This window comes from Saccostrea cucullata, unplaced genomic scaffold, assembly GCF_032062105.1.
Source record: "Saccostrea cucullata isolate Sc308-1 unplaced genomic scaffold, CSIRO_AGI_Scuc_v1 ctg14207, whole genome shotgun sequence".
NCBI classification, from domain to species: Eukaryota; Metazoa; Mollusca; class Bivalvia; order Ostreida; family Ostreidae; genus Saccostrea; species Saccostrea cuccullata.
The window spans coordinates 1-15,756 of record NW_026919525.1 but is presented as its reverse complement, the minus strand read 5'-3'; the positions used below and the strand labels follow the sequence as shown (position 1 = coordinate 15,756).

The 15,756-nt window shown below is 37.4% G+C and overlaps 1 protein-coding gene across 1 annotated transcript; it reads right to left on the bottom strand.

Moving 5' to 3' along the window:
• Window positions 1-935: 935 nt before the first annotated feature.
• Window positions 936-15,699, bottom strand: LOC134233042 (uncharacterized; the record flags this gene model as incomplete). The annotated part of the gene is made up of 4 exons (XM_062715041.1): window positions 15,655-15,699; window positions 15,298-15,405; window positions 1,244-1,376; window positions 936-1,036 (listed from the first exon to the last, which is right to left on the bottom strand). Coding segments are annotated over exons 1-4 (387 nt in total), but the record flags the coding sequence as incomplete, so codon positions are not given.
• Window positions 15,700-15,756: the final 57 nt, after the last annotated feature.

Below are 15,756 nucleotides of genomic sequence, written 5' to 3'. Positions count from 1 at the left end.
TTCATCGTACAAGCACTTTAAGTAGGGCGAAAGAGCGATCGATCACATAAAATAAAACTACAAACAATACAATTCTGTGAACAGGGCATAAATACGAATCCGCGGAAATCCAGAATTGGATAAGGTGAATTTGAGAAGTAAGCATCTTGTTAACCGGTCACACCCTCCATGAGCCTTATCTATTGGATGGTATATTTAGAATATTTGACACAATGAATAGAAAGATTTATCATCACAACATGAACAATTTTAAAAATAATATCTAGTGACATATATATTCATTCGTTTTAAGTAAATATGCATCCATATAAAAAAATAATTTAAGAAGAAAATGTACTTACAGGAAAGGGAGAGTTTTAGCTATTTGAAAGAAGCCCAAATCCTATATGGGCAAGTGGAAGACCCCGGAATGGTTCTTAAATTATTAATATCTAGTTTGACAAATTAACCTACAGCATGTTATTTTGTTTGGAAATTAAAATTCTTATCAGAGGGTCGTTTTGCCTTAAGTCATTCAGGTACATTTAATTAATATAAAGACCGAACACGCAGTTTGTCTGCTACTCGTTTAGGTGTACATGCTAGATAATAAGCTGACACCCCCCCCCCCCAACCCCCACACACACACATTTTAAGCATTTAGTCCGAAGAGGTAGGACCTTTGAAATGCAAATTATTATTCCTGTTTATATCAAAAATGCATAAGCTGAGTGTTAAAAATCATTATACATGTAACAATATATCCTGGGAGGACTTATGTGATAGATTTATAGTACATCGTTAACAAAAATTTAAATTTTGATTTATGGTGATTTATAGTAAATTTGAAGTTTTTATTTTAAATATTCATGAACTACCAAAATAATTCCACCTATTTATATTTTGTTGTAGTAGAGTAAAATAAAATAACCCGTAATAATTTATAACATACTTACCACATGTATAACAGTGGTTTCGCCATTTACTATTGCCAGAAAGTTAAAGTTATTGTGAAGGCGAATCTGATTGTGACCTTCATTAATAACTGTCCATACAGCTAAAATAAAATGTATGAACAATGAAATCGTTTTCTTGATAATTTTTTTTTTTTTTTTTTTTTTTTTTTTTAAACTTACTTTTTACTAAACAAGTGAGATTAAAATTATTTTATTTACTGATAAAAAGGAGTACACTTATGATAAAAGAGTTCCTAAACATTACTTTATACAGTATTATTATGAAATATTAATAGTTAACAAACTACCATTCCATTCCTGCCCGCCCAGGTCTCCCCTGCTGTCCACTTTAAGTTGACCAGACCGAGCCTGGATTATCCTCAAAGTTCGCCCACTGGCTTTTGAAACCAACTGGACCTGGTTGCCAGTGTCGAAATTGCTCTGAAATGGTATGTATATACATGCATGTCTAATCGCATCAAAAATGCGAATTAATTTGTTAATAATATTTCACATGTAGTTATACTTCTAGTTTATCACTCCTTGAGAGAGAAAAAAACAGCTGATTAAGCAAATCTGAAATGTTTTTTTAGTCTGTTGAAAATAGATACTGTTCAGTTCTTGTGTATGTCTAGGGGAACTAAAACCACAATAAAATACATATATGAATAAATAAATTGCAAACAATTGTCTTTAGTACCATTGGTATGAAACACATTATTAACCCATATAGGACCCAGTTTTCGGTTGTATTTTTTAATAAGGTCATCATAACGACCAAAGAATTTACAAAATGCTGCTTTTTAACAAGATTGTTGAAATCCCTTTGATGTTAACGTGTCTGTTATTTTGAAAACTGGTCATATCTAGAGCATGTTCTTCAGTATTGATTAAGTTTGGAAATGTAAAAAAAAAACACCAGTGGATAGCGGAAGTTTAATAGACGATCAAAAATTTTAAATCACCATGTTTTCACCACAGGTAATTGTGGACAGGACCCCCCCCCCCCCCCCCTCCTCGATATTCAACCCCGGGGCTTATTGGAGCAGGACATTTTTTTCACAAATTATATTTAATACACTTATTCATCACGTGTACAATATAAAAAAAATCGTCAAAACCCCAAAACAATCGCACCACAAAAAACAAGTATATACTGACAAAACGTCAGAAATACTCAAGCTGTAGAAAGTCAAATAATATCATAAAATGGTATAAGATGAGGGCTATTGAGTTCAATATTCCAGTTGAATAAATTACATGTACATAAAACGAAATTCATATATTGAATTTAATTAGAAGAAATATAAACATAATAACGTTACCGTTTCTTTAATGATTTTTTATGTAGATATTTAGTATACTTCAACTATTTACGTTTTTGTATTTTTTGCTTAATGACGTACATCATTTAATATATACATCAATCTAAATAGCTTGCTACAAGCCAGTAGTTGCAAACCACGGTCAAAATGTATGACAGTCTCCTACTCCGGACCGTGCCTTGAGACAATGGGGTTCATCTAGCTGAGCGGCATGTCCAATAAATATTCCGTACGAATCCAAAAGAAGTTATGATATAGATTCCGTTACCAAAGCTTCAGATAATACATGAATTCAACATTCATTTTGTTCTACTATTTTGCTGTCACTCAAAGTACACATCATTTGCAGGCCTGTGAAAAGCAATTTCAGTTGGGGGGTACAGCCATGTATTTTCTAGCCATGAGAATTTGTTAACGATGGGGTAACCCGCGCCACCTTTCAGAGTCTGCAGTGGACTCGTCCAAGGATGCTTTGTCGGCGACTGTAAAAAGTTACCTGAGATTCCTCCGCAAAGGATAGCGCGAAATCTCTGTATAGAAACTGTTGTGACTGGCAGAAGGATAAAACGTACGCTGAACTAGGACCTGGGGTCCCCCGCAAATAGTTCGTCATTTTGCGTAGTAATAAAACATTCTAGGTACTCTCCAGGCATTAAAGGCACAAAAGTAAATTCATGGATATCATCAATACGGAGACCTCAGGTCACCTTATATATTAATTGAATTTTATATGATAGACAATTTTCTTTGTCTTACTCCAAAATAATCATATTTATAACTTTACAAAGATCAACTTTCTAATATATATATTAGCAGAAACGTGAAAATAATAAAGGGTGACCAGAGGTAACCTAATATTTTACATCAATAGGAGGACAAAAGATCACCTTACATTGTACATCAGTAGGGGGACCAGAGGCCACCTTATATTTAACATCATTAGGGAGACCAGTTGTCACCTTACATTGTCATCATCAGAGGGATCATAGGTCACCTTACATTTTAAATCAATAGGGGTCCAAAGGTAATCTTTTATTGCACGTAATAGGGGGACCTGGGGATACCTTATATCGTACATCATTTGGGGGACCAGAGGTCACCCTATAATGTACATCAGTGCATCAGTGGGGGGGGGGGGGAGAGGACACCTTATACTATACATCAGTAGGGGGACCAGTGGACGCCTTATATTGTACATCAATACGGGGACCAGAGGTCACCCGATATTTTACATTAGTACGGGGACTAATGGTCACCTAATATTGTACTGTACATCAGTAGAGAGACCAGAGGTCACCTTATATTGTACATCAGTAGTAAAACCAGAAGTCATCGTATATTGTACATCAGCAGAAGGACCAGAGGTCACTTTATATTGTACGGGGACTAGTGGTCACCTAATATTGTACTGTACATCTGTAGCGGGACCAGAGGACACCTTATATTTTACATTAGTAGTAGGACCAGAGGTCATCTTATATTGTACATCAGCAGAAGGACCTGAGATCCTCTCTTGTATATCAGTAGGGGGACCAGAGGACACCTTATACTATACATCTGTAGGGGGACCAGAGGACACCTTATATTGTACATCAGTGGGGGAAAAGGGGTCACCTTTTATTGTACATCATTACGGGGACCAGAGGTCACCCGATATTTTACATTAATACGGAGGCTAATGGTCACCTTATATTTTACTGTACATCAGTAGAGGGGCCAGAGGTCACCTTATATTGTACACCAATAAGGGAACCAGAGGACACCTTATATTGAACATCAGTAGGGGGACCAGAGGTCACCTTATATTGCACATCAGTAGGAGAAACAGAGTTCACCTTATACTGAACATCAGTAGGGGGAACCAGAGGTCACTTTATATTGTACATAAGTAGGGGGGACCAGAGGTCACCTTAGATTAAACATCAGAAGGATGACCAGAAGTTACATATGTACATCAGCAGGGGTACCTTAGGTAACCTTTTATTGTACATCAGTAGGGGGACCAGAGGTCACCTTATATTTAACATCAGAAGGATGACCAGACGTCATTTTATATTGTACGGGGAATAGTGGTCACCTAATATTGTATTGTACATCTGTAGCGGGACCAGAGGACACCTTATATTTAACACCAGAAAGGGGACTAGAGGTCATTTTATATTGTACATCAGTAAGGGGATGAGAGGTCACTTTATATTGATCAACAGCAGTTGTACCAGGGTTCACCATATATTTTACATCAGTAGGGTGACCAGAGGACACCTTATATTTTACATCAGTACGGGGACCAGAGGTCACCCGATATTTTTCATGAGTACGGAGCAGTAACCTAATATTTTACTGTACATCAGTAGAGGGATCAAAGGTCACCTTATATTGAACATCAATAAGGGGACCAGAGGACACCTAATATTGTACATCAGTAGTAGGACCAGAGATTATCTTATATTGTTCATCAGCAGAAGGACCAGAGGTCAGCTTTTATTGTACATAAGTAGGGGGACCAGAGGTCACCTTATATTATACATAAGTAAGGGGACCAGAGGTCACCTTATATTTAACATCAGTAGGATGACCAGAGGTCACCTTATATTGTACAACAGCAGGGGGACCAAGGGTCACCTTATATTGTACATCAGAAGGGGGACCAGAGGTCACCTTATATTGTGCATCGGTAGGGGGACTAGAGGCTACCTTATATTGTTCATCAGTAAGGGGACCAGAGGTCACCTTATATCTAACATCATAAGGGGGACCAGAGGTCACCTTATATCTAACATCAGAAGGGGGACCAGAGGTCACCTTATATTGTACATCAGTAGAGGGACCAGAGGCCACTGTATATTGTATATCAGGAGGGGGACCTGGGGTCACCTTATATTTAAAATCAGAAGGGGGACCAGAGGTCATCTTATATTGTACATCAGTAGGGGGACCAGAGACCACTTTATATTGTACATCAAAAGGGGGACCAGAGGTCACCTTATATTTAACACCAGAAAGGGGGACTAGAGGTCACCTTATATTGAACATCAGTAAGGGGATGAGAGGTCACTTCATATTGATCATCAGCAGGGATACCAGGGGTCACCTTATATTGTACATTGGCAGGGGGACCTGAGGTCACCTTATTTTGTACATCATTACGGGGACGAGAGGTCACCCGATATTTTACATTAATACGGAGGCTAGTGGTCACCTTATATTGTACTGTACATCAGTAGAGGGACCAGAGGTCACCTTATATTGTACACCAATAAGGGAACCAGAGGACACCTTATATTGAACATCAGTAGGGGGACCAGAGGACACCTTATATTGTACATTAGTAGGGCGACCAGAGGTCACCTTATATTGTACATCAGTAGGAGAAACAGAGTTCGCCTTATATTGAACATCAGTAGGGGGAACCAGAGGTCACTTTATAATATTTACATTACCAATAAATTTCTCCTATGATTCTTTACAAAAAAAAATGCAGTATTTTTTCTCATGAACTACATTAGGTATGTATCACAAATAAGCATGAATATCTCCATTGTTACGTCATAATACCGCACTTGGCGTCAAAAAAAGTATAAAGCACACTGTTTTGCTTTAAAATTGAGAGTTGAATGGCGTAAATTTATGACAAGTCATCAGAAAAATAATGTAAATATAAGAAATGGATTTAATTTTTTGAAGATTCATGAGGTTATGAACTACAACGCTTCACGCCAGTATATTTATCATGAGGCGCTAACGCGCTTCATGAAATATGCCGGCGTGAAGCGTCGTAGTTCATAACCTCATGAATCTTCAAAAATTAAATTCATTTCTTAATTGTACATAAGTAGGGGGGACCAGAGGTCACCTTGGATTAAACATCAGAAGGATGACCAGAAGTAACATATGTACATCAGCAGGGGTACCTTAGGTCACCTTTTATTGTACATCAGTAGGGGGACCAGAGGTCACCTTATATTTAACATCAGAAGGATGACCAGACGTCATTTTATATTGTACGGGGAATAGTGGTCACCTAATATTGTATTGTACATCTGTAGCGGGACCAGAGGACACCTTATATTTAACACCAGAAAGGGGACTAGAGGTCACCTTATATTGTACATCAGTAAGGGGATGAGAGGTTACTTTATATTGATCATCAGCAGTTGTACCAGGGTTCACCTTATATTGTACATCAGTAGGGTGACCAGAGGACACCTTATATTGTACATCAGTACGGGGACCAGAGGTCACCTGATATTTTTCATGAGTACGGAGACTAGTGGTCACCTAATATTTTACTGTACATCAGTAGAGGGATCAGAGGTCACCTTATATTGAACATCAATAAGGGGACCAGAGGACACCTAATATTGTACATCAGTAGTAGGACCAGAGGTCATCTTATATTGTTCATCAGCAGAAGGACCAGAGGTCAGCTTTTACTGTACATAAGTAGGGGGACCAGAGGTCACCTTATATTATACATAAGTAAGGGGACCAGAGGTCACCTTATATTTAACATCAGTAGGATGACCAGAGGTCACCTTATATTGTACATCAGCAGGGGGACCAAGGGTCACCTTATATTGTACATCAGAAGGGGGACCAGAGGTCACCTTATATTGTGCATCGGTAGGGGGACCAGAGGCTACCTTATATTGTTCATCATTAAGGGGACTAGAGGTCACCTTATATCTAACAACAGAAGGGTTACCAGAGGTCACCTTATATCTAACATCAGAAGGGGAACAGAGGTCACCTCATATTGTACATCAGAAGGGGTACCAGATGTCACCTTGTATTGTACATCAGTAAGGGGATCAGAGGCCACTTTATATTGCACATCAGTAGGGGGACCAAAGGTCACCGTATATTGTACATCAGTAGGGGGACTAGAGGTCACCTCATATTGTACATCAGTAGGGGGACCAGAGGACACCTGATATTGTACATCGGTAGGTCACCTTATACAAGGGTCGTTTAATAATGTCTTCGGTGCTCGGAAAGAAACAAAAGTCGCTCTTCAATAATTTAGTTATAATGATTTAACAGAAAATTATCCTTTCATTAAAACAAATGTAAGTAACATTTTTATCCAATTTCTGATTCATTTTCAATTGTTTTTCGAATTCATTTTCTGGTATGAACCTTTGTATACTGGATTATTGCAGATCCTATGATTTCCTGGACTTGTTTCTTCCTTCTGAAAGGCGTTTTCTCAAGTTTGGCAAATGGAACAAGTCAAAAGGCGAAAGATCTGGCGAATATTGTTTACGTGAATCAACATTAACTTTTGTTTATCCCCAAGACTCCTTTGCTCTTCAGGACTTTCGGGTTTGGACGCTGTCATGGAAAAAATCTAATGTTATGGATTCCTTATTCTCATTAACCTTTTGATTTTTTGCCAAAAAATTGCTTTCTAGATTCCTCCAGAAATTAAATTGAACAATAAGACCACTAATATTTAAGAAAATTGCCTATAAATCTATCCTTGTGTTCTTGCAATTCTCTGCTCTTCTTAGATCTTTGCTTTTTTTGTCAAGTACATCTTATTGTAAATTTGTTTTGAGGGTTTTAAGCAATAGATTCAAGTTTCATTATCTGTTTGAAATTCAAATAAACGTGGATAACTACAATTACGGATATTTTTAATAATTGTTCATATATTCTTATATGCAGTCGTTTTCACTCATTTTTTTAAGGGCTACTTTTGAGTAATAAGCTTTTTTTTTGTCAAACGTTTTTAAAACAGTGTGAACTACTCCCGAAATGATGTATTTTGAAAGAGGGCGTATAAGGCGTGTACAATCAATTTTCAAAATCCACAAAAAAGCTATATTTTTCTAAAATCATGTTCTCAGTAATGTCATCTTCAAAATATTTTATCATTTTATTTTTCTGAACGACTTATCATTTGATAATATTTATTTCAAAGTTGACAGTTAAGCATATTTAGTGGAAAATGGGTTTAATAGAGCTATAAAAAAACGAATTTTGATCATGAATGGGTCAAGTCTCCATTCTTCGTAAACGCTTAAATGATGGAAATGTTACAAACCCGTTCATTTAAATCACACTGTAAGACGTCAATAGTGCATATACTTCGTAGCGTACCGGTAGTGGTTAAAGCGGTTGGTCTTGGACTAAACCTGAGCTATGAAGAGAGTTCGAATCATACATGAAGCTTTTTCTTTTTCTTTTTGTTTTCAAATGTCATAAAAACATGAATAAAAAATAAATTATTCATAAATTATTAAAACAATGAAATAAAGAATTTGATATGTAAAAGATGATATAAACCATAAAATTTTGAAAAAATACTACTTTTCGAATTGAGAAATATCTTTTTTCAGAGCGCGAAATTGTCCTTACCTTGTACGCCTCCATTCTTTGCTATGTGTCGTATAGTCAATCATATACCATCAGTGATTATTTGTTGAAATTTGGCAAACAGTACATTATTTGTTTAATTTTTTTTTTGCAAGTACGGTATTCATTTTTGATGCCCATTATATACATTTTATCAGTGAAATCCACCTGCTCAATTGTCTATAAAACAAACATTGATTGCAGTAAATTTTTTACATATTTCATTGAGTATTTCTTTGGGATTCTTAACAAATTTTACAGCAGCTTTAATGGACGGTTTAATTTTACTATAGTTTACTGATTCTTTACAATTCATTTTTAATGCAGTGTCTCGAATACCCTTGTTTTCCAGCTTCTCACAATTAAACTATGTGATGAAAAGTAGTCACATCAATTGTTATAAATTCAAGCTTAGTATTGTATGTCATACAGTTCAGGACATTATTTATTGAACAGCCTTCGTAATGTGTACATCAGTAGGGGGACAAGAGGTCACATTATACATCATTAAAAACTAATGATAACACTATTTTGAACGACAATGAAGAAACCGGAAGACACTTTATATTTTACATCAATAAGAAGACCAGAGGTCATCTTATAATATTATATTGTAAGTCAACAGGGAGACCAGAAGACACCTCATATTTTACATAAATATTGAGACCAAAGGACTCCTTATTTGGTCATCTGAATCAACTCATGTGACTTATTGCTATCAGTTTTTAGCCGGGCTTATTGCTCAAAGAGCAATTGCCGGCTTATGTGATCCTGTTCAAGGCAGGATGTTGACCCCATAGTCGCCATTTTAAAGTTACGTGCAAAAATATAGTTCTTACTCTCAACCGCTTTTGAGATAATACAAACGCTAAATAAAGCAACAAAAATGAAACGAAGTTTTATCTATATAAAATAAACATTAGTAGTAATGACTTTGAAAACTTCATAAGTCAAAGAACATAGTTCATTAACGTAAGGATATTTGATAATCAGTGTTACCGTAGTTCTCTACACATACGAGGTAAAGCAGGAGAGGGAACCAGACTGGCCTGTTTGTTTACATTCAGCTGCGGTACCAGATTAATTCTGATTCTGACAAAATCGGACCGTGGTATTAGGATTGAAAAACTCACTGTCAGTGTCTTATCATTTATGTTGATAGTTTTAAAATAATTTTTTCATCAGAATATAAACGTGATTCATGTAAGAAATCCATTCTACTCTGTAAATAAGCCCGGCTCTCTGTACTTCTGAGTACTTTGATTTTTTTTTGGCGTCGTGCGCTGTGCATTGTGCGTTAACATTTGAACATTTTCAGCTTTTCTCTGTAATCCCTCAACCATTTACAACCAATTTTGGCATAAAGCATCTATGGGTGAAAGGGAATTTTTTTAATTCATGGTCCCTGCCCTCCACCCCCTAAGGCAAGAATGTTTGGGCGTAATTACTACAATTGATGAAATCTTTAAAAATCTTCTTTACTCATTAACATCAAGCCGTCGAACTGTTGGCATAATTATTATAAGCATTGACTCCATACCAAAATTGTGAAATTCATTGTCCCAGGGTCAGGGGCCCTGGGGTTAGGACAGGGCTATACAATTTATATTTATTTATAATCTCTCTCACTTCGTCTGTCCGAATATAAATTAATTATACTTTTTATTCTGTATTGAAAGAATAATCAACTCATATGTATGTAATGCTGCTCGTCAGAACGTTTATTACATATTTAACACATTTGTATTCATTTCAACACACGTTATTTTTAATCATTAAATAATACTTATATACATACATATATATATGTGTGTGTGCCTAATTTACTGGATTCCATTACACGTTCTGTACGAGCGGTAGAGTAACTTTTTAAGCACGCACCTGCTATTTATATGACCATGTCACGTGACATAAAAACCACACAGATCCATCATTCTGTTCACACAGGAAATACCCATAACGACAATAATAATAATTATGAAATGCATTTATTCTTTGAAAATATTTCCCTCTGCCCCTGGATATTAAACAAACTAATTACATGCAAAGTTGTGATGAGGAAGGGTATTCTCTCCAAAGTTTTGAAATTCGTGACCCAAAGGTCAGGGGTTCCGGTGTTACGCTGGGGCTATATAAACTGTAAAGTGGCAGCCATTTTCAGACTATTTTGATCTCCTTTAAAAGAAGAGCTCCATATAAAGATATACAAAAATGATCAAATTTTAAAAACTAAAATGTATGAATTTATTCTTTGCCAAATGATAGTTGACAGCTTATGATACCGTATCTAAAAAAAAAAATAAGTTAAACTGATGGTTAATTTGTGGTTAATTTGTTGTCCCCCAGCCTCCTTAATTCTTTAAAAAAAATCTTCCTCTCTGCTTCTGGATATTAAGTAAACTAACTACATATAGTTATGATAAGCAAGGGAGTGTCTTCCAGAATGATAAATTTCAAGGCCCCTGGCTCATGGGTACCATGTCATTTGTAGACAATACTGTAATTGAATTAATGCTTTGAAATTTGTTCTTTCGTATAAACCAATTTTTTTCATGAACAATGGTCCTTTTTTTCAAAATTGTGAAATGTATGACCTCAGGATGAGGGTTTTTGTGGTCAATGAGCACTACTAATTATTGCTAATTATTACCGCTTATTTGAAATGAAAGTTTTAAAGTTTTACAAGATGTTCAAATGACCTAATAGATCCATAGCCTCTTGTCGTGTTCTTAAGTGAACGTCTAGCATCTCGTTAATATGCATTTTATCTGTACCCAATGGTCCGCCCTTGTTTTCTTTTTAAGTGTCTGTTGGTTAAGACGAGTCTAGAATCGTTGATGCTTTATCTCTCTGCATTCATATAATATTTTTTATGTCTGATTTCTTTAAAAATGTACAACAAAGGGGACCACTGGTCTCCATATTTATGTACAATACAAGGTGACCTCTGGTCCCCCTTGTGATGTACAATATAGTGTGACCTAAGGTCCTCATAATGATCTACAACATAGGGTGACCTCTGACCCCCTATTGATGTATAAGGTGACCTCCGTTTCCCCTTATGATATACAATATAATCTGACGTCTGCTTTTGTACAGTATAAGGTGACCTATGGTCCCCTTTCTGTTGTACAATATAAAGATGACCATAAGTCTCCATAATGAAATAACATATAAGGTGACCTTTGGTCAACTTATTGTTGTACAATATTAGTTTACCTCTGGTCCACCTAGTAACGAACGTTAAAACTGAACTGAAGGCTCTGTCCCCCTACTGATGTCAATATAAGGTGACCTCTGGTCCCCCTACTGTTATCTCCTACTGATGTACAATATAAGGTGTCCTTTCGTCCTCCTAATGTTGTACAATATAAGGTAACCCCTGGCCCCCTACTGTTGTACTATATAAGGTGACCCCTGGTCCCCCTACTTTTGTAAAATATAAGGTGACCCCTGGTCCCCCTACTGATGTTCCCTACTTATGTACAATATGAGGTGATCTCTGTTCCCCCTACTGATGTACATAAAAGGTGTCCTATGGTCCCACTACTGATGTACAATATAAGGTGACCTCTGGTCACCCTACTGGTGTACAAACTATGAAACCCCTGGTCCCCCTAATGATTAATAATATAAGGTGTCCTCTGGTCCCCCTACTGATGTCCCCAACTTATGAACAATATAAGATGTACCCTGGTCACCCTGCTGTTGTACAAAATAAGAAGTCCTATGGTCCCCCTACTGATGTACAATATAAGATGACCCTGGTCCCCCTGCTGATGTATAATATAAGATGTCCCCAGGTCTCCCTTCTGGTGTACAATAAAAAATGTCCCCTGGTTCAACAATTGATGTACAATATAAGGTGTCCTCTGGTCCCCCTACTGATGTACAATATAAGGTGCCCTCTGGTCCCCCTACTGATGTACATTATAAGGTGTCCTCTAGTCCCCCTACTGATGTACAATATAAGGTGACCCCTAGTCCCCCTACCAATGTACGATATATGGTGTCCTCTGGTCCCCCTACTGATATACAATATAAGGTTACCTCTGGTCCCCCTATTGATATACAATATAAGGTGACCTCTAGTCCCTCTACTGATGTCCCCTACTATAAGGTGCCCTCTGGTCCCCTTATTGATCTAAAGTGTAATATTAGGTGTCCTCTGGTCCCCCTACTGATGTACATTTGTACAATATAAAGTGTCCTCTGGTCCCCCTACTGATGTACAATATAAGGTGCCCTCTGGTCCCCCTACTGATGTACATTATAAAGTTTCATCTAGTCCCCCTACTGATGTACAATATAAGGTGACCCCTAGTCCCCCTACCAATGTACGATATATGGTGTCCTCTGGTCCCCCTACTGATGTACAATATAAGGTGACCTCTGGTCCCCCTACTGATGTACAATTTAATGTGTCCTCTGGTCCCCTACTGATGTACAATATAATGTGACCTTTGGTCACTCTACTTATGTACAATATAAGGTGACCTCTGCTCCCCCTACTGATGTACAATATAAGGTGACCTTTGGTCCCCTTACTGATGTACAATATAAGGTGAACTCTGGTCCCCCTACTTTAGCTAATGTACAATATAAAGTTGCCTCTGGTCCCCCAACTGATGTGCAATATAAGGTGATTCCTGGTCACCCTATTGATGTAGGATATAAGGTGACCTCTGGTCCCACTAATGATGTACAATATAAGCCGTTCTCTGGTCCCCTTACTGTTGTCCCCTACTGATGTACAATATAAGGTGACCTCTGGTCCCCCTACATATGTAGAATTAAAGGTGACCTCTGCTCCCCCTACTGATGTACAGTATAAGGTGACCTCTGGTCCCCCTACTGATGTACAATTTAAGGTGACCTCTGGTCCCCCTACTACAGCTGACGTACAATATAAGGTTGCCTCTGGTCCCCCAAATATAAAGTGACTCCTGGTCCCCCTATTGATGTACAATTTAAGGTGACCTCTGGTCCCCCTACTGCTGTACAATATAATGTGACCTCTGGTCCCACTTCTTATGTACAATATAAGGTGACCTCTGCTCTCCTACTGATGTCCCCTACTGATATACAGTATAAGGTGACCTCTGGTCCCCCCCCCCACTGACGTACAATATAAGGTGACCTCTAGTCCCCCTACATATGTAGAATTAAAGGTGACCTCTGGTCCCCCTATGGATGTAGAATATAAGGTGTTCTCTGGCCCCCTTTCTGTTGTCCCCTACTTATGTACAATATAAGGTGTCTTCTGGTCCCCCAACATATGTAGAATTCAAAATGCCCTCTAGTCCCCCTAATGATGTACAGTATAAGGTGCCCTCTGGTCCCCCTACTTATGTAGAGTATAAGGTGACCTCTGGTCCCCCTACTGATGTACAGTATAAGGTGACTTCTGGTCAACCTAATGATGTATTATGTAAGGTGACACACTGGTCCTCTAACTGATGTACAATATTAGGTGTCCTCTGGTCCTCCTACTGATGTACAAATAAGGTGTCCTCTGGTCCCCCTACTGATGTACATTAAGGTGTCCTCTTGTTCCCCTACTGATGTACAGTTTAAGGTGACCTCTGGTCCCCCTACTTATGTACTATATAAGATGACCTTTGCTCTCCCTACTGATGTCCCCCTACTGATGTACAATATAAGGTGACCTCTGGTCCCCCTACTGATGTACAATATTACTTGTTCTCTGATCACCTTACTGTTGTCCCCTACTGATGTGTACTATAACGTTACATGGAATAAAATCATGGGGGAGACCACAGGTCACCTAACGTAATCCATAAATGTTAAACGCTTATATATCATATATCGCATAAAATTGCAGTTAATGTTGCTCTGCACCCACCCTCCACCCCCTCTATCTTTTCTAATACCCATCAGATGGTTATTCCTTTTAAAAAGTTGTTTGTTTTACACTTTAAAGGCTTCACAGTATTACGATTTATTCTATTTTCACTTTACGTATGCAACGAACTACATTTTGTAGCGGAGTAAACAGGCCCGATAGTCGTGAACTGAGCAGGGGACCTCAGGTCCTAGTTCAGCGTACGTTTTATCCTTCTGCTTGTGACTGCGGAGCTTCACTCATTGTTCATTCGCCATAGAATAGAATCCATTATTTAACACTTAATATCTTTCAATATGCAGACGTTTTCAAGATAAGCTTCATTTTTGTTTCTATAAATATTTTTATCTACAAAAATATATTATTTTTGTGTTTTTAAACTGAGTAAATCGATGACCTAGCATCGTTTTAGATAACTCAAGCCCCTCTAGGGCTTGAGTAAATATCCCACTATACATTATAAGGGAGATAATGTATAGTGGAGTATTTTTTTGTGGAGCGATTGTTTTGGGATTTTGACGATTTTTTCATACTGTACATATGATGAATAAGTGTATTAAATATAATTTGTGAAAAAAATATCCAATAAGCCCCGGGGTTGAATATCGGGGGGGGGGGGGGGGGGTCCTGTCTAGTCCTGTCCACAAGTACCTGTGGTTTTCACACTGTTTAACCTTCCATAAAGTTGATGCATTTTATAGGTAATGAGAAATAACCCATAATTTCAGCCCCAGATTGTCGACACCTCTCACGTAGTAAGAAATAAACGTGTGTTAATGTATAAATATATGTAACAATAATTAAATCTTACCATCAGAGTGCCCTTTTTTATGGTAGTTTTTTCTTCGACTTCTAAAGCTTCTTCAACAGCATGTCCAAGTTTGTGTTGGTTTATAGACAACATTTTCAATGCATCAACCTGGATTAAAGATTCATTCCAATATCATTGTTAACATGCCTAGCAGTAATTGGTCCACTTGCACCAAAACAGATATTAGTATATCTATTATCATATCGGTATCAGAAAACTTTTTGATGTACATAATGTTAATTACTTAAAAGTATGCTAATAATTAACAGAACTTGATAATAATGAAAACAGTCACATTTTTCATATGATGTTACAAACTAAAGTTACTAAACAGATAATCTTTGAAAATATACTTGCCTCTTCTGGAGGGTAGGTCAGCTGACTGTTTGATGTTTGTGCCATCGTCATTGCAGAACTGGGCATAATTGATAATAAAAAAGTTGATTTTTATATTTCTAA